We start from the raw sequence: 20,395 nt of genomic DNA, 5'->3' as shown, positions 1-20,395 counted from the left end.
CAAATTTAACTGAATCTGGTAATACTAATACGTAGCTCATCTGTGTTGTGGGGTGGGTTACAGAATGTTTTACCGTAGCCAGATACATTGGGCTAGAATGTCCTCAAGCAGCTGGTTTGCAGGCAGTGTGACAGTTTATAGTTATGATATTTTGAACAAACTAACATTTGGATGAATACTTTGTAGCGTTAGAATATTTATCCTGTAATAAATAGTTCAGCAAACTAATCACAAAGAATGTTTGCACTTAGGAAAGGAAGACAATTCTGGAATGCAAACAGAGCTGATTAACCAGCTTTCATTTAAATTTGGACTTGTGATCACCTCATACCCAGTAACACTGGGTCAGGTGTAGTGGCCAGCTGTCAGTCTCAGAAAATTAACAAAAGAACAGCAGAATATAATTCCAGAAAACCCCGTGAAATCTGTACTGGATGTGAGTTCATCTCAGAATTCTGGGTTATATTCACTTGACTGTTTATTCAGCAAACATATGAAGACTTAACATGTAACAGTCAGAGCTTGAGGCTGGATATCTATTTGTGAATGAACCAGACATAGTCTCTTTGTAGAGATTGCAGTGTAGTACATCTGTGTTGTGTGGGACTCAAGGAACTTCCCACATCTCTCTTCATTCATTCTCCTAGGGGTCCCCAGGGAGGCAGAAACCCCTATTGAAGGTAGGGGAATGTACTCCAGAATAAAGTTGATTAGCTTAGATACTGGCAGGCATTTTTGAGAAGTGATAGTCTAGCATTTATCTTGATATCGAACCATAATGGTGGTCTGTCTCTAGGTGCTCTGTGACAGAGTAAGTGGACAGGATGCCCATGGTTCATGGTCATGCAGTAGCCTTCTAGAATATTCTAGTTCAGTGATTTCCTAGAGTGGAGCCTATTGGAATCTCAGAGAGATAGAGATAGTTGGGGATGGAGCAGAAGGGCAATGTGCAGGAGTTTTTAAAAAATATTTTTAGTTTCAAGGTGTGTTATATTTGTAAAACAAACAAGTGAATAAATAAAACTATAAGAAACAAAGCTTGGCACCATCTTCTTGATTTAAGGTTACTGAGAAAACAGACTATGATGAAGGGTTCCTCGGGGGGAGGGGGGGATGGTATCAGAATGAGAGGAGACGGAACTCTAGACTTTTGTGTTAATAGGGAAAAGACATGAGTTCGAAAAGAAAAAGGAAATGAAAATTAAAAGTGAACACCCCCAACAAAGGTTGATAAAATATTGCCCTGGTAGTGGGTGGCCCCTGGAGAAGGATTCATTTTCTACTCACTTGAACAAGCCACTGCTCCAGTAAGTAGCCATTAGTGGTATGAGGGCTGGTAATGAACACATTACTTAAAACCTTCACCATCTGCCCCACTTTAATCAGGAATGCAGTGAGAATGAATTCCATAAACATAGTGATAAGCCAGCAAAAACGCCCAATAAGAACATTTTAATATGGCATATGTTCCTTTTGCTAGCAGTGCAATTCTGTTGCATCATATTTGTTTTCCAGTGTCATTGATTTAGCTCTATTAGAATTTTAGAGCTCAAAGGTGCTTTTGAGACCACCTAGTTCCTCATCACCATTTTATAAACGAGGACAGTGGGAGCAAGGAACGATTTCCACTGTCCTCCAGTTACCAGTTCAAAATGCTTTCCATTATGCCCCCGTCTTCTCTGGCGTCAGATAAAAATGATATACGCGGTTCCTAAATCATTTAGATGTTAACATATGGCAATTATTTAAATTGGTGTCTACTCCACTTTGATCAATAGGACGAGGGAACTCTTGAGCTCCCAAGAGGTACCGTTTTTTTGAGAAGAGTGGATTGTCCACTGGGTGGCGCTGTGAACTCCTTTCCTTTTCCAGAGGACACTCTGAGAAAAAGTGCTAACCAGTGCGGTATGATTTTCTGTGTTGTTAGAGAGGAAGCATTAAGAGCCCAAACTACATGCTGCAGCATTGGCCACTGCAGAACATTTAGTTGTCCAGTTGTCTTGTCTGCTTGAACTCTGGTTATGAAGATCCATTGAGAGTTAAGTCCTTTAGGATGTTTGTTAAACACCATTTTCCTCCCTACAAAATCAAAATATATTATCAGTGATGTGTTTCTTTAATGATCCAAGTATCCCAATAAGATTATGAGGCATATTTGTGATCCCTCAAAAATAATTTGAACACAACTAGGTGACACAAGGGAAATTTCCATATGTGGCAGGAATGCTACAGGAAAAATCCAAAAAAGTTAATGCAAATTTTAAAAATAATAGCACATAAGATATTAAGTGTTTGGCACCTTCAGATTATAAACTGAGGTCATAATATATGTCCGAGAAGCATGTGGACCTTTCACATATAATATCTCCAATTATCTCAACATTTCAATATAGGTAGTATTATCCCAATTTCAGGGAAGTTCAAAGAGTCATGACTGAAAAAAAAAGAAACATGACTCAAACAAATATAAAATGAATATATGTCAGATGTTTTGCTCAACTTATTCATTAATAAGGAACCAATAAAATGGTAAAGCTGGTTTAAAAGATTTTGAGAAACTGGCTATTAAAAGGCATTTTGAAAAAAGGAATATAGAATCAATGACTAGGTTAGACACAAGGCTGGTTAATATGCTTTGAGGCAATTAAACCATAACCTGTGGGCTTCTCTTTTCTACCAGGCAGAAATCTACAAATGAACGTGCAACTTCACAGAGTCGGGGCTCTAATCGAATCATAAATGATGAAGTCATAAACGCAGGGAAATTCTCCATGAGAATTGGGTCAGGTTATTAAACAATGACCCAATGTGACATTAAAATCATATATTGTTTTGATTTCCAAGTTTTGGCTAATTTTTCCTAACAGAGATCAGGCCCAGAAAGGTTAAAGCCTTGGCAAAAATTACATAGTCACAGTGTAACTAGGTCAGTCTGTGTCCAACAAGATACTTGCATTTTTGCTCTACAACATTGCCTTGTATTTTACCCGTGTAAATATTGCAGCCAGAATGGTTTTAAACAGCCTTGTAAAGTGTCAACCAATCTCTTACCGTTCAATATAAAAAAGAACACAACCGTCCCAGTTTGATTTCTCATGGACTTGTTATATTCCTTTTGAGTGGAAAGAGTTTGGTTTAATAGTAGCATTAAGGTATTTCTTTACATTTTTCTTTCTCAATGTCAACATTTCTCTTATATTCTAACTAGAAAGTGACTTTATCACTTGTGGCCTTGATCCTTCACTAAAAATTCATTTGCTACTTTTCTACCTTCTGACAGATGCCCTGTGAGCAGGTAGGGCTATGAAGATAAGGTCAGTAGTGTCCTTGGATACCAACCACTCAGTCTCACGTAGGAGAAGCAGGTGGAACAGAGGGAGAGCCAATGCCAAGAGAGAGACGAGCTGGCAGTTTGCACTCGGGATGGGCTGGAGGGGGGCAGGAGTTTGAGCTGGGTACACTTCGGTTATGGACTGGAAGAGGAGCAAAAAGTCTCCAGGCAAGTGAGGAGAGTAAAGACAACCTGTCTTGACCTGTCACCGAGCTACTTGGAAACCACACAGGAAAATGTCTGGCCAGGTCTCCCTGGGGTGGGTTGTAACAGCTGAAATTGACTCTGTAGCTCAAAACATATTTCTAATAGTATAAGAAGCATCTTTTGTGAACAGTTTGCAAGAATGACTTAGCAAACACACACACACACACACACACACACACACACACACACACATACACACACACAGAGAAATAAAATTGTATCTTATTTTCTCGTAGGAAAAGAGAACACTGCTAGAAAAAAAACTGTCTTTGGAAAACAAGCTGCTACAACTCCAATCCAACGCTACATATGCTAAAAGGTTTGCAAATCTGCCTCCTATTAAAGCAGTTCCTGATCCCTTTCCCCTCTGCTGGTCCACTGGCCAGTGTACAGAAGGCTCCCACCTTCTAAGGAGACAGGAAGACTGAAAGCGCAGGATGAAGGGAGATTGCTTAATATTAACAGCCACGTGCCCCCCCACCCTGGGGAATCAGCAGCAGGGTTCCCTGGAGGTCCAGGGAGACTGGTGCAGGGTTAATCCTTCTGAAGAATGAAAGAGCCTGTTCCCTCCCTGTTTACCCTGGGTGTTAAAGAGGCTGCTGTTGAGGCTTTCATTCCCCCTGATGCTTCTGATTTTGTCAGTGGGTCTCTGCTATAGCCAGCATCAAGCAGGCTAGCCTACAAGTGGAATTGTAAGACTCTTTTGTGGTGCTCCCCAGCTTTGTAGAGAATGAAGGAACTACTCTGAAGGTATTCTCAGTTCTTTGGACTGACTTACAAATACTCATAATTCACAAGCTGTTACAGGGTACAGCCCTTAGTATAGGGGTGACGTGGAGCATGGATATCACCCAGCTGCTGCATTATTTCACTGCTGTTAAAAAAATCCTCTGGAACATCATGTATGTGATAACTGATTACCTATAAAATTTCCTCACACTTTTTCCCTTCCCTTCCCTTCCCTTCCCTTCCCTTCCCTTCCCTTCCCTTCCCTCCCCTCCCCTCCCTTCCCTCCCCTCCCCTCCCCTCCCTTCCCTTCTAATTCTAAACCTGCCACTGTCGTTATATGTTCTAATATAATGTTCAAAGTCAAGTCTATTTCAAGGTCTTATTTCACCCATCTGGACCTGTTGCTTCTTAGGATAGCAGGCATTTTTATGAACCTCAGAATGTACAAAGTTTTATTCTCATTTATTCAATAATATATACTCAAGGGGCGCCTGGGTGGCTCAGTCGGTTAAGCGTCCGACTTCGGCTCAGGTCATGATCTCACAGCTCGTGAGTTCGAGCCCCGCGTCGGGCTCTGTGCTGACAGCTCAGAGCCTGGAGCCTGCTTCACATTCTGTGTCTCCCTCTCTCTCTCTGCCCCTTCCCTGCTCATGCTGTGTCTCTCTCTGTCTCAAAAATAAATAAACATTAAAAAAATTTAAAAAAAAATAATATATACTCAAAGATCTCTCTCTTTCTCTCAGTCTTTGGTTTGTTGTTTTTTTTTTTTTTTCTCTTTCTCTTTCCTTTCCAATTAACTGTCTTTCTCTTCTCATCTTTCATAAACTTCTGCCTCTGTCTGGCTCATATCCATGTATTGGACCACATATGCCGAAGTCCAGATCTGGGCTGACCCTGGCAATTGCACATACGTATTCAGAACATACTGGAATACCGCTAATATTAATTTACACATATTCTTTGTGTACAGGCATAGAGCCCCAGCAGGGGACTTTCTAAGAGAGTGAAGTACAGCACTGTGCATCTCGTAGAGAATGAAGGAAATACTGTGGAAGACATCCATAGGTCTTCAGAATTACATATACTCATAATTCTAAGTAAATCTGTGGAGTATCTTTTTTTTTTTTTTTTTTCTGCGAGAGTTTTTCCGTGTAGCAGGACTGCTGGCTGGTACTGTGTGCTTTCTATTAAGAGTTCAGACAACCTGAGTTTGATATTTTTTCTTTAAAGATGATTTTTATTGACAATAGGGTTTTTGTCAGCCTTTGAGCCCAAAGTGTAGCCATTTTGAAAACCAAACTGAGCTATTCTTTCTGTTCTATTATATATGAGCAGGTGTTATAAGGAATTCTCAGAAAGCTCTTAGGGAGGTTTTAGAAATATCTTGAGGGAAACGGATGTTTTGTGTTTCTAGAGAGGTGTTTGAACATCCAAGCTCATGCAATTTTCATAGAGTGTAGGCATCACAAATATTTATCTTCCTTATTACTTGTCTGTGTGTAGAGGTATTCACTATGCTAAATGACAAGAAAGTGAAATCAGTAGGTGTCAGATGCTTTTGGTTAAAGCAATAGAGACTTGGTTAAGCTACCACAAATAAGAGGATTTCTGTCAGGTGAAGATTGGACAGATACGGCCATAAAGAAGATGCATCTCTTGGGAAGACAGGAGGACCACACATCAGCACCAACTGTGTTTTTAAAAACCAGATTATTTTGTTGCTCCTATTCAGTCATGGGTGTTCTACAGTTTCATTCTTCCTCGCTCTTTGTTTTTCCTGTATGATTTATTAACTTTTCTCAGTGGTTTTCTCCAGCTGGCTTATATTCTCTGTAGTTTCCTCTCACATTGCAGAGGAAAGAGTCTGCTGGCCTAATACTACTTCCTGTTGGGCAGATCGCTCATGTTAACCATCCCCTGTGTTGTCATCTAACCAATGGCTTTTTTAAAAATTTTTTTTTACATTTATTTATTTTTGAGAAAGAGTGAGACAAAGCGTGAGTGGGGGAGGGGCAGAGAGAGGAGACACAGAATCCGAAGCAGGCTCCAGGCTCTGAGCAAGCGGTCAGCGCAGAGCCCGATGCAGGGCTTGAACCCACAAACTGTGAGATCATGACCTGAGCGGAAGTCGGACGCTCAACCGACTGAGCCACCCAGGTGCCCCTAACCAATGGCCTTTTGGCAGGCACCAACTCCCAGGCCTACGGGTGGTCTTCCCTTACCCCAAAAATAGCCTGTGGTAGCTCCTCTGAGCAGGGGGGTATGGGTGATTAAATTTTCCTTAGGCAGGATGGGTTTGACGGGTGCCATGACTTTCTGCCATTTTGATGAAAAGATTCATTATGTTCTAACTTGGTATTTTTAATATTAAAAAGCATCTCAGGGTGCCTGGGTAGCTTAGTCTGTTAAGCGTCCCAATTCGGCTCGGGTTGTGATCTTGCAGTTTGTGGGTTCGAGCCCCGCGTCAAGCTATGTGCTGACAGCTCAGAACCTGGAGCCTTCTTCAGATTCTGTGTCTCCCTCTCTCTCTCTGCCCCTCTCCCACTTATGCTCGCTCTCTCTCTCTCTAAAATGAATAAATGTTAAAAAACTTTTTTTAATAAAAAAATTTTTTAAAAGCATCTCTAAAGAAGATGACTTTTAGGTATTTATAATTCAGGAGAAAGTGACAGTTTTTTTGTATATGGATATGAACATATAATTATAATACCTTATGCTAACCCTTACAGTTACTTTTAATGAGAGTTAAGAGATTTGGCAGAAGCATCTCATTAAAAACAAGGTTGAGTCCATATTTCTACTACCATCACTAATAAACCACCGCATGTATGGTGTTTTGCTGTTGACAGATAGAATAACCCCAGGTACCTTATTTAATTTAATCCATTCTTAGCTTTTTAGGGAGAGAGCAGAGTTTCTAACTGAAGCCATTACACAGCCTCTAGGGAGCTTGGGTTCTAGAATTCTTAGAGCAGTCTGTTCTCATTTTGCTATAGAGGATATTTGACCTTCTTTCATTTCTGGAGACCTCTGGAGACTTTCCCTCGAACTGGTTTCCTAATTCCCCTGTGTGTCTATGAGCAGAAGGCAGTTTTCCAACCTGTCCCTCTGCCTTGTGATATAACAAAGGTCCATTTTAGAGTTATCCTTTTGAGAAACACAGGAGCTGTACCTCAGAAAAATCCTCTACAAAAGAATAACATGATGTCAGAAAACAATTCAGTCAAAGCCATTGTAAGTTTGGAGTAGAGGGCAATGCAGTTGAATAATGTTGCCCTCTGATGGTGTAAGTTAACCCTAAGATAGGTTTTAAAGTATCCTGATGAATGGACACACTGGAGACAATTCTCCATTAATTAAATTTCCTTTGGCCAAGTGATTGGCAGACATTGGTCATCAAAGCGATTGAGGGTTCGCTTCTCGCCAAGTACTTATGCTATAATGGTCCCATATTACTAAAGGCTAAGCCATTCGTTTTTACATTTCTGCAAGTTAAAGATAGGATTGGTGCTCTGAATGCAGAGAGGATTCCCAATTCCCCTCCTCAAAAGGATAGGGCCAAGCTTTTCCTCTCTTGTTGATGGGGCATTTTTTTGTCTGCTCCCATTGGCATTTCCAGGCTGCAGATTTTTTCAGCTCTGAGTCTGGGATATATGAGGCAAAAAGAAAACCCAAAGAACTCAACATTGTGTTGTTCCTTGGATTCTCAGGTCTTGAGCTGATCTGCCTTCTTCTCCACCTTCCAGAGTCGTCTTGTGTTTTTGGTTGTACTCAGTGGGAAGAGTAGGGAAAAATACACCTGCATCTTCCCAGTGTAAGTTTTTCAAAGGTATTTTAATTTCAGCGTTTACTTTATATTTGTATTGAGACACTGGGAGGCAGAGCGTGAATCAGATATTTGTTAGGGCTTGGTATCCTTTTCTAGGCCTGGCCTTTGTAATGTTTTCTTCCTGCTGTTTTGCGTTAGTACCTCTTTATTAAGGTTGAGTGCTTTCACTGAAAGATAAAGAGCGGAGATTAAAGGGAGCTCAAATGGCAGCTGATTTCAGTATATTCCCGCACTTAAAGACCTTAAGTGGGTGACTAGGTTTCATATTTGGACATATTTGGACAATCCTAAGAGAGAATTTCTCCGATTTATATTAGTCCCTGTTCTATGTATTAATACAGATAAGCCTGAAATGAAAGCCCTGTGTTTTCAAGAATGCTGCTAGAAATATTTTCTTCCACTTGAGACCTCTTTCAGGTTTTTATTTATCTACAGTGACTTCTATGGTAACACCGTCGTGGAATAGGTGGAGAAATTTCCTGAGCTTCATATTTTGAGGAGCGCAAGGTCCACCCCGCCCCATCTTCTAAAACCATCGTTTTTTCCCCTTTGGTCTGAGTTTTGGGTCATCGAAGGACACAATGAGACCATTTTGAATACTGGTCTTCAACATTTTTACAAGTTTATATTTTATTTTTTAATTTTCTTATGGGTTTGTGAACAGTTTATAAATATTCAAAGCCAGCCTGCCTCTGTAAGGAATCCTGAGTTCTTTCTCGCTATTTCCCAGGACGTCCTGAGTGACTCCTCCTTCCTTCTTCTTCTCTCTGTTTTCCCTCTTCACCGGAGCAGTTTTGAGTCTTAGCACCAGCTGTTGGGCAGACCTTTGTCTGCCTTCTCTGCCCCATATGTCCTAAACTCCTCTTTTTTGGGCAGTGCCTCTTCAAGTCCCTTTCTAATTTTTCTACTGGGGTATCCGTCTTGTTTATGGGTAGATGTGGTCCTTATAGATCCCGAGTACATGCCTTTATTAGTCATTTCAGTTCAATATTCTGAGGCTATCCTCTACCCTCTCATTTGATGACTAGAAGATTTTCATTTTCGTCTAGTCAAAATTAACTTTGTGGCTAATACTGTCTTGAATGCTATTTTAAAAAACCTTTGCCTATTGCAGATTCATGAAGGTGTTCTTCTATATTATATTCTAAAGGTCTTTGGGGTCTCCAGCTTATTTACAATCTACATGGAATTTCTTTTTCTTATGAGGTGAGGTCGGGATTAATTTTCTTTTTTTTTTTTTAATATGAATGTAGAGTTGTCTCAGAACAACTGAAGTTGTCTCTTCGTTTGTTGAAAAGACCATCCTTTTTATAAAATTCTGCAGAATCATCTTTGATATAAGTCAAGTCTATTGGCCTATCTCTGTAACATATATGTATATGTAAAATAAAAATGGCATGGATCTAGCATAATTTGTTTTATTAGTCTTCTGTTGATGAACATTTAGCGTTCCAATTTTTATGCTGTGAACAATAATGAACTACATTTTACATATATTTTGTGTAATTGCATGGTATTTTTATAGCATATATTATTTAATTCCATAGGATAAGTACAGAGTAACGGCTAACATTATATAATATTGGTACTTACGCAAGAACTTCTGTAGTTTTATAGAAATTAATTTTTTCTACAGTGAAACAAACTATTTTTAAAGCTCTCTCATGCAAAACCAAAACAGGGGAACAATGAAAAGACTGTCTTAAATATTACAAGTTGCCTGCAAGTTACTTGGCTTTGAGAGAGTACATTATACAGTAGGAGATATCGAGCCAACCTCAGTGGTTCATGGGCAGGCAGACTCCTTGGCAACAACCTGGAGCCTATTGAAAAAGCAGAATCCCAAGCCCGACCCCAGCCTGCTGGATCAGATGTGCATTTTAACAAGATTCCCTCATGATTTAACAAGATCCTCCAATGCATATTAAGTTTGAGAAGCAATATTTTAGTACATGATGTGAAACAAAATGAAACTCTCTTTTTTTTTCAAATGAGAATATGTTCTGTAGTGTCACATGAATGTCCATGACCTTTGCAATGTTTGTAGAGGCTATAAAAATCAGAATTGCAATCTCATTGGTGGTGGCTACTAACTATAAAACCTTAATAGCTACAAAAATTAATATATTACTGTGTAAAAGCTTATTTTCCCAAGCATATTCACTTACCTCTTTAAGTATATTCCTGTAAAGTAATGAAAGTAGGGATTATTCCATCTGCTATGGACTGTCACAGTGCTTCCAAGCTTGGTGACCTGGCCACAATGCATGCTGCCTCAAAACTAAAATAATATTGGCAAGAAGAAAATATTGGCAAGTCAAAAGCTGTATAATCAGTTCCAGTTACCTAAATGGAGTTTTGGAAAAGTATGAATAATCTAAATTCAAACATCATCCATCTTTTTTTCACAATGGTTGATGTGGACTCAAAATATTAGCTGGAATTTAATTTCCTTTTTTTATGCTCTATTTATAGGTGGTAGAATACCCAAAGTAGGAAGCCGAAATAATAATAGTAATAATGATAATGATAATAATAAAAGACAAACACAGTCAATCCACAACACACACCAACTGTGTATCATTAGAAATTGGTTTCTCATTGTATATAAAGTCTGCATTCCTGGCCCCCCATATTCTAGCCCTGCTATCCTTACATAATTATCTGTGCATCCCACTGAGTTCTAGATCTGTGGGTGCTCATAGGCACGACAGGTTAGATATGTGAGTGCTTCATCTGGTTCAATACAGGTTGACTCAACTACCTTCTGGAGGGAGGGAAGTCACAGATGGCCAGGAGGGAGTTGACATGAATGGATATTCTCATTCAAGTTCGTGTCTGAGCTCATCAGAGACCACTTTGTGGCTGTTTATCTTCAGTGTCTTGTGTGGCATATGGGGCCCCCAGCGTCTTTCCCACGTGATGCCCAGTAACAAGGTCGTGTGTGAGGACAGCCTGGCAGCTTAGCTGTAAAAATGAGCTGCTCCATGCTTCAGCAAATCTCTTTTTCCTTTTGCGTTTCCAGTTGCCACGATCTTCAAATGGAGATTGCCCTTCTCCAGGAGCAGACCTCTCATCTGCAGTTTGTGATTCATTCCCAACATCAGAACCTGCGCAGCGTCATCCAGGAGGTCAGATTAATCAAGTGTGTTTCTCTGGTAGACGGGATGTTTACAGTGCGAAGACCGAATACAGGCAGCTTGTCTGGACCTTACAAGCAGTGAGATTCTTCTCCCCGCTGACATTTCCTTTTTATTCCCAGGCAGCATGACCCTGTGTTCAATGCCTTCTTTTGTCTCTATGTCAACACCTGTAGTGTTCTCAATGAAGATATTTGGGAAATTGTGTTTAACTGCTCTTTAGTTGTTTCCATGATTTTGTAAAAGGGGTTCTGAGCCGGAGAATGTACACTGTTTTTTTAGACGATTTTGGAGGTTAGAAGATTCAGCCCTTTCTGAGGACACGATGATGTGTTTTTATAACCTCATAAACAGCAAATTTACTTAGTAGGTGTGTGGGGACAGGGGTGTAGCCTGGCCATTCTTCTCTGGAAACGTCCTGGCAGGTGAAAGAGAAGAGGTAATTGCGGTAGCAGCCAGATGGACGGTGGATTGTGTACGCATCCAGTTTATTTCAAGATATCTATTGATCTGGTTTGAGGGCTCTGCTTTAGACTTAAAATTAGACCTTCCATCATTTTTTACTACCTAATATTTCCAAAAGGAATCCTTCCAAATACCTCTCATACCACCCCGACACAAATAAAACATTTGGCTAGGACCTCACCAAAAGCGCAGAGAATTGAGTCATGGCACTTGAGAGCCCGGAGGGACTTAGAGGGTATCCCAGATTCTCATTTTCCAGATGAGAAAACTGAGGCTCAGAGTAGTTCAGTGACAGAAATGACAGTGGCGGAATCGGCCTTAGAACCCCTGGGTTTCTTCTCTTCCCGCTCTGTTCTGGTCTTCATACCCCACCTCCCCAGTTCCGCATTGTTTCTTGGCAGATGCTTTTCTTCCCAAGCAAAGCAGGCTCAGCTCGTGATGCCGCAGGCTGACCAGATCTCTGCCTCGGGGAGCTTCCCCGTGCCAGGCGGTGGCCTTGCGTGACGGCCACCCACCTCTGTACCCTCAGTAGGAAAACGTTATGCTGTGGAGACAGTGATGGCCAAAGCTGCTTCCCACAGGATGAGTGCCCGCTGGATTCGGTTTAAACAGGTTTTCCAAAGATGACAGTGTTTAATAGGACTGCCACGTGCTCTCCTCCCCAGGTGCCAATGTGCCCTGCTATTTCCTGCAACCTGCTGAGCCCGCTAGTGCTTTGGGATTTAATTTTTTAACTTGATGGGCGCCAGTTGACCCTAAAAACCTGTGCAATTTCTGACTTAAGTAACTTCCCTGTTGTCTGACGAGATTCTTCCAATTGTGTTTCCTAATTCTTAGATGGAAGGATTAAAAACTAATTTGAAAGAACAAGATAAAAGGATTGAAAATCTGAAAGAAAAAGTTAACATACTTGAAGCCCAGGTAAGGAGGGAATGTGATGTATATTTCAGTATGATTGATTGCGGGTGAGTGTGTGTGTGGGTTCTCGGTGTCTCCATGAGCCTGTGTGTGGATGTGTCGTGTGTGCTCGTGTGCCACTGTGACACAGTGAGTCTGTGTGTGCACGGGTGTGTGTGTCATTGTGCCTGAGTATCTCTGTGTGAGTGTACTTGTGTCTGTGTGTATATATGAGCGTCTTTTTGTGAGTGTGGGTAGATGTGTGTCTTCTGTGCATAAGAAATTATAGATTTGTGGGAGAGGTACTCTTAATAACATTAAAGTATTAAACATTATTTTATAACATTAAATACTATTAAATAACTGTGGAAAGCTCACCCAAATATTCCAGAATGCTTGCTATATTGGGGAGATACAAAATAACAGGTGGACGTGAATTTGAAGCCTGGTCAAGACCACCTTGTGTGAATTCAGACCCAGCCAGGTAGCTGGCTTTGCTGTCTTATATCTTTGTCTCTTTCCTGCCCTGAGATGTCCTTTTTTCTCCTCTTTTTTAAATTTTTTTTAATGTTTACTTACTTTTGAGAGAGAGAAACAGAGTGTGAGCAGGCAATGGGCAGAGAGAGGGAGACGCAGAATCCAAAGCGGGCTCCAGGCTGTCAGCGCAGAGCCTGAGGTGGGGCTTGAACTCACAAACCACAAGATCTTGACCTGAGCCAACGTCGGACGCTTAACCGACTGAGCCACCCAGGTGCTCCTCTCTTTCCTCCTCATTTATCTTTCACATCGATCGCGGCTTCCGCCCTTTGCATCAGGGCTCACCCACTTCAAGAAGCCTGTTGTAATTTTCTTATTTTTCAGTGTTTTGAAACCTGAAGCCTAGCATAACGCTTCATAATTTACCATCAGAAACACGCTTTTCTTCCCGCCCGCTCATCTACGCTTCACTAGGGAGGCCCTTTATAGACTTTTGGCTACAGACCCAGGCTCGGCCGTGCCCCACCTCCCAGCAAGTGCAGCAAAGCCCACACAGGGGTGGCTGGAGTGCCCAAGATGCCACAGCTGCGTCCACCTGGGCTCTCGCTGGTGCTCAGAGCCACCGCTTCCTTCTCTGTCAGAGACTCATCATTCGCCGCCTGGACGGGTCAGCTTTTCTACTTCATTCTTCTGTGTTTCGACTTCCTGCCATGCACTCCTGTCCCGAGGAATACAGAGATGCTCTGACTTCCACTAGATTTCTTCTCCTCTCTGGGGGCTTTTCTCCCCCCACAGGGTAGCCCAGAGAAGAGCCGCACCACCATACTCCCACCACACTGCCACACCGTTTCTCGCACCGTCGCGTTCTTTCTGCTTTCCCCAAACAAATCACAATAACGTGAAGAGCCGTAAATACGTTTACGTCTTAACTTTTGTAACCATTGCCGTGTTTTGCCATGTCGACCTTCCCAGAGGACCACTGTTCTCTCTGTCCTGGAGGTTGGGGCCTCGAAGCCTCGGGCTTTTCTTAGATTTTCACCTTCTTTAGGTTACATGTGACTGGTTGATAAAAATACTTGCATCTCTGTGCAGTTGAAAAATGCGACGTTTTTTCTGGAATAATTGGCTCAAAACTGGTTTCCTCTCCGGTGCCCAGTAACGGCTGGTCAGTTTCAAGGGGCCTCAGATGATGGGATTCATATCCCTTTGAGCCTCTTCCTCCCAAGAAAGGTATCTAAGGGTATTTCCTCACAGCTTTGTGTACTTTTGGCAAACATTTTGGCAAATGTTACTTGAGGGAATATTTTTTCTTTTATGATTTGTATGTAACTAATATATAGTCATTCGTTTCTATATAAATTAAGAAATATGGATAACCAAATATAATAAGAAAATTATGCAAACCTGCCACCCATGAGTCAGCACAGTTGTGTATATCTGTTTTTCTATGGGACTCATGTAGCTGGTACATATGTGTGCATAGGTATTAAACATATAGACTATTTATGGCATAATGTCTATATCACTGTATTTTTATTTATTTAATTTATTTAATTTATTTTAAATGTTTATTTATTTTCGAGACAGAGAGGTAGACAGGGAGGGGTGGGGAGAGACGGGGACAGAGGATCCGAAGCAGGCTCTGTGCCGACAGCAGAGAGCCTGATGCAGGGCTCCAACTCATGAACTGTGAGATCATGATCCGAGCTGAAGTCGTACACGTAACCAACTGAGCCACCCAGGAGCCCCTATTTCATTGTATTTTTAAGCTTTTATTCATTTCACTCATTTGCTCACATCATCAATCTTGTAGTTAATTCTATAAGTACCTATTGAGTGGCTACTATGATGTAGATGCTAAGGTAGGGAAAACAATAGTGAATAAAATAGACATAAGTGAGCCCTGCACTCTGGACTTTACTGCCTAGAGAGGGAGACAGACACATAAATGAACACGTAACTTGCAATATTTTGGAAGCATTCTGCCAGAAAAGAACAAGGTATTCTGAGAGAGAACACCTGGATAGAAGATTTAGATTGGTGGGTGGGAGCAAGCTCTCTAAGAAAATGAGTTTTAATCTGAGCTTAGTGGAAAACTGGGTGGTAGGGCAGGTCAGGCAGAAGGACAGGGAGCTATTGTGATTGCTTCTAATCTGAGAGTAGTATGTAATAGCATGGAATGACATTGGAAAAGTAGGAAGAGACCATGCCAAGGAGTCTTTTTCTCTATATAACAATATATCAAGAAGTCTATGCTTACCAAACAGATTTCATTTGTATTATCTTTAAATGGCCACTATATTGATCTACAATAATTTAATTAACTCACTCCTTATTGTTGGACCTTAGATTGTTTTTCAGTATTACATTTGTGGGGTTTTTGTTGTTGTTGTTTTGTTTTGTTTTGTTTTGAATTTTTTTAATGTTTATTTATTTTTGAGAGAGAGAGAGAGACAGAGCATGAGCAGGGAGGGGCAGAGAGAGAGGGAGACACAGAATCTGAAGCAGTCTCCAGGTTCCAAACTGTCAGCACAGAGCCCGATGTGGGGCTTGAACTCATGAACTGCGAAATCATGACCTGAGCAGAAGTCGGACGCTTAACCAACGGAGCCACCCAGGCACCCCTCAGTATTGCTTCTGTGAACAACACTGAATTCAACATCTTTATACAAAGATCACTAATCATTTATATATTTACTTCCTTCCTTAAGATACATTTTTAGAAGTGGAATTGGTAACTCAGAGTATATCCATTTTTAAGGTTTTTGATAATGTGTTCTCTGACTTCTAGGTTTCTGCAGGATCAGTCATCTCCCTCAGTGGCCACAGGCCCATCTGCAGCTGCCTCTGCTCTGGCAGTCAACAGTCCTTCAGTCCTCATATTTCCAATCTGCTGATAGTCTTTTTCCCCCCTCTCTATTACTAAGAGATTTTAATACATAGAAATCATTTGTTATTATTTTAATAAAATATAAGAAGGGGGAGATGATAAACACATGTTCTCAGATTCCCATTTTGGATTGGGAATCTCATTTAAATCCAAGTTTACATGTAATTCATGAAGTTTGGTGTGAGGTAGGGATCTAACTTTTTAGTTGTCTCACTTTACTGAGAAGTCTGGGCTTTTTTCATGCATTTGAAATGCCTTTTATCCTAAACTGAACTTTCATGTTGGAAATCTGTTCCAATGGTGTATCTGCCTGTTTTGGCTCCAGTGCCCTCTTGCTTTACTCACTGCACTTTGGTAATACATTTTAATTGGAGAGATTACCTGTCTCTGGGCTTTCACTGCATTGTGGTTCTGGATTCTGGGTCAGACGTAATGAAGTGCCAGCTGTCATCACAGGATCAAGGTATCAATGGTACTACCAGAACAATGTATTTGTTTCCAGTGTACTATGTTTCTATTTTCTCAAAAGTTCAGCAAATAATTGCTGATTAGCCACTTGGCATGATATGAGAAAGCAACAGATTTGTTCCCCTCGTGGAAACTTCTTGGTTGGCCACAGACTCTTTGCAGTGATGTGAAAGCACCTCTCAATACTGTCTCAGATTCTCTGTAGATAGCTTGATTCAAGCCACTATATATTAATGTTTTCTTTTACAAAAAGACTTCAAACTATGGCACTATTGGATGAATGCCTTTATATATTCTCAAAATTTATTATCTTCTGTAGATAAATCTTTTCCTTCACAGCAAGGAATTTTACAGTAACCACTTCAGCTTTATAAAGTCCAAACCACATGAATTTAATTTATCCATCAAATAGTTATGTGTCTTTATGATGTACCAGGAAATGTTTCAAATGTTGAGTATATGGGTAATGCACAGAACAGACTGTCCCTGACCTCATCTAGCTTATACTTTATTTGAAAATACAGATAATAACACATAAACAAGTAAATAAACAATTGGGGAGAATAAGTGTTCTGAAAAGTGTAGAATATGACAATATGTTAGAGAGTGATGGGAATCAGGAAAAGCATCTCTGGACCTGTGATATTTGACCACGTACTTGAATTTAGTGAGTGCTTGAGCCATGGTTAGCCTATTTCTGGTCTGGTCCTAGTCAGTGATTATTATGAAGTTCTTAACTGGGATGATATACGCAGGGGTAGGCTGGCTTTCACTGCAAATTTAAGACCGCTGCCTATTTTAGAATCCATTATGTAACAGGATGAATTGATTCCATTTATAAAAAGTGGTCACCTGAGCTTGAACAACCTGTGTAAGCACATCACCAGTCTAAACCACACAGACAGCATAGTTTTCTCATCCATACCAAAAGCATTCATCTCTTTTTAGGCATGCTTACATGCTTCATTTTATTTAATCCTCAAAACTACTCTGGGAGAAAGTTATTACTACATTTCATAACTGGTTAAACTGAGATTCAGAGAAGTTAAGAAACTCGTTCAACGTCACTTGGCTGCATTGGAGTCTTCTTGCCTTGGAAGCACCTGCTCCCCTCCCCCCATCACCACCACAAAATCTGTTTATCTGAGTGATTAAATTAAGTGTGTGCTCAGGGGGTGTGTATGTGCATGTGCTTATATTAATGTGTGAAATATATGTGTGTACATACATTATGTGTTTAGAAATGAAGTCATTAAATTTGCCAGACCTTTTACATTTATTTTAGTCATGGTCACATTTCCTATATTAAAATGATTTCCATTTTCCAGTTTTTTGAGTCATGGTAACAAATACTTTTTTTGGTAACAAATACTTTTTTCTATGACATTCTTTCTGTTCTAGCAGGGTATTTTTCCCCCCTCTCTGCAAGGGAGATATATACACTCATATAACTCTATTCTTTAAAAAAACAATCTTTGGGGTGTCTGAGTGGCTCAGTAAGTTAAGCATCAGACTCTTGATTTTGGCTCAGGTCATGATCTCATGGTTCATGGGATTGTGCCCCCTCGTTGGGCTCTGTGCTTAAAGGACAGAGCCTGCATGGGATTCTCTCTCTCCCTCTCTCTCTCTCTCTGCTCCTTTCTGCTTGCGCTCTCTCTCTCTCTCTCTCTGTCTCTCTCTCAAAATAAATAAATAAATATTAAAAAGCTTTAAGGTTTAAAAATTTTTTTTAATATCACTGGAGAATTTCTGCTTAACTCTACCAAAATTATTTTTCTTTCTACTTTTGTATGATATCTTTATCATCTTAATCTTCAGCTCTGACATTCCTCTCACATTTCATGCATTTTTAGCTTCCTCACTAATGACCTGCTGATAGGGAAATGTGTCTTCAGAAATTATACCATTTTCTAATGGTATAATCTTCATTGAAGATTATCTTATTTTATATAACCATCATCATCCCTAACATTTAATTTAACAAGAATGTGTTGGTAGAAAGTATGCAAAAAATTAGGCTTTCTTGTAAAATCATGTCAAACTATCCTTGGATAGAGTCATAAAAAAGCAGACATATTCTGGTCATTGATTTGTAGTTTTGTAAAGTAACGATGTAATAAAATTCGTGGATATGGCTGTTCTAATTAAAGGAAAAACTATGAAAGCCCATGAATCAAAAATAAGTATCTAAATCTAGCCAATGAAATAAATCAGCATGGAAGTTGAGATAAATGAAAATAAAGACAGTCTAATATGATAACTCCTATGCTTTTGTGCTGTTTGGTACTCAGCAACTTGAGAAACTAGGAATTCGTTTTGGACAAAATCCCAGTAGCCTCTACATAATTGTCCAGCCTGGATTATTTTAGTATTTGTTGTCATCATGATGTGATTTGAATTGCTTCCTAACTTGCAGAGTATTGTATAGAGAGGAGTTTTTCTCAGCAACATACTTGGTCAATGATATGTGCCTACACTTGTTTGGAGTGTATATTAGCTTTACCTCCATTATACAAGGAACATCTTTATTATCAGTTTATTAAATCTGAAGTACATTTCCTACATGAGACTTTAGTTAAGTGCTTGACTCTTGAAACGTCACAGTGAATGATCAATGTGTGTGAAGACTTTTGTTCCATTTTTTAGTTATTACGCAGTACAGATGCTGAGGGATATGAAGGGGCAAAATCCACATCTTGTCTCAGCTTTCCTTCAATGGTTCTTCATCTTTTTTAAAAATTATTTTAAATTTTATTGAAATCCAAGTTAGTTGGGGCGCCTGGGTGGCTCAGTCGGTTAAGCGTCTGACTTCAGCTCAGGTCATGATCTCGCGGTCCGTGAGTTCGAGCCCCGCGTCGGGCTCTGGGCTGATGGCTCAGAGCCTGGAGCCTGCTTCCGATTCTGTGTCTCCCTCTCTCTCTGCCCTTCCCCCGTTCATGCTCTGTCTCTCTCTGTCTCAAAAATAAAAATAAACGTTAAAAAAAAAAAAAAAGAAATCCAAGTTAGTTAACATGTAGCGTAATAATGATTTCAGGAGTAGAATTTAGTGATTCATCACTTACATATAACACCCAGTGCTCATCCCAACAAGCGCCCTCCTTAATGCCCATCCCCCATCTAACCCATCCCCCCACCCACCACTCCTCCAGCAACCCTCCGTTTGTTCTGTGTGTAAGAGTTTCTTATGGTTTGCCTCCATGTTTTTATCTTAGTTTCTTCATCTTAGCAGCACATGAGAATTACCTATGGAGTCTTGAAAAGTCTTGAACCCAGACTGCAACAAAGTTAAACAGAATCTCTGGGATGAGACTCTAGATTCATTAGTTTTTAAATCTCTCCAGATAATTGCAATATACAACCAACACTGAAAACCAGCACTTTAGTCCAGTGGTTCTCAAACTTGAACAGACGGCAGAGTCATCTTAAAACACATAAACACTTAAAACTTTAAGAAGTGAGCTTCTTAAAACACATTCCTTGGCTACCCTGGGTTTCTCTGTAGGTCTTATTGGAGATTGAGGGTAGGTAGTTCTAGTAAGTTCTCAGGTGACGCTGATATTGCTGAGATCCCAAGATCACACTTTAAGAACCTTTTTCTCCCTTCTTTTCCACCTAGGCCATTTCATTTTGTCTTCAAGGTCCAGCTGAAATCTCCTTGTGTATGAAAATACCATAAATTATTCTGCTCACTGATTTCTGTTATACCTTTTACATAGTGATTAATTACCTACTGCCTCGGGAATCTCCTGAACTTTTTATTTTTTATTTTTTAATGTTTACATGTTTGTTTTATCACTTCCACCATGCTGTGTATGCTGTGTACTGGAAAGGAAGATCCATACTTTCTTGTGCGTCTTCACATTCCCTCTGCCCATGGGTTGGTGCCATAGACATGGCAGAAACTAATTGGATAGATGGATGGATAGGTGGATGGATGCAGATTAATTATTGATTAATTTCCT

General features: G+C 40.2%; 1 protein-coding gene across 1 annotated transcript in view; it reads left to right on the top strand.

Moving 5' to 3' along the window:
- CCDC68 (coiled-coil domain containing 68) overlaps nt 1-20,395 on the top strand; it is a 38,571-nt gene that overhangs the window by 12,803 nt on the left and 5,373 nt on the right. Inside the window, exons 7-9 of the mRNA XM_042910404.1 lie at nt 3,775-3,857; nt 11,122-11,227; nt 12,539-12,622. Coding sequence (XP_042766338.1) covers nt 3,775-3,857; nt 11,122-11,227; nt 12,539-12,622 — 273 coding nt within the window. The remainder of the gene's footprint in view (nt 1-3,774; nt 3,858-11,121; nt 11,228-12,538; nt 12,623-20,395) is intronic.

This window comes from Panthera leo, chromosome D3 (assembly GCF_018350215.1).
Source record: "Panthera leo isolate Ple1 chromosome D3, P.leo_Ple1_pat1.1, whole genome shotgun sequence".
Lineage (NCBI taxonomy): Eukaryota > Metazoa > Chordata > Mammalia > Carnivora > Felidae > Panthera > Panthera leo.
This window is presented reverse-complemented; position numbering and strand designations above follow the sequence as displayed.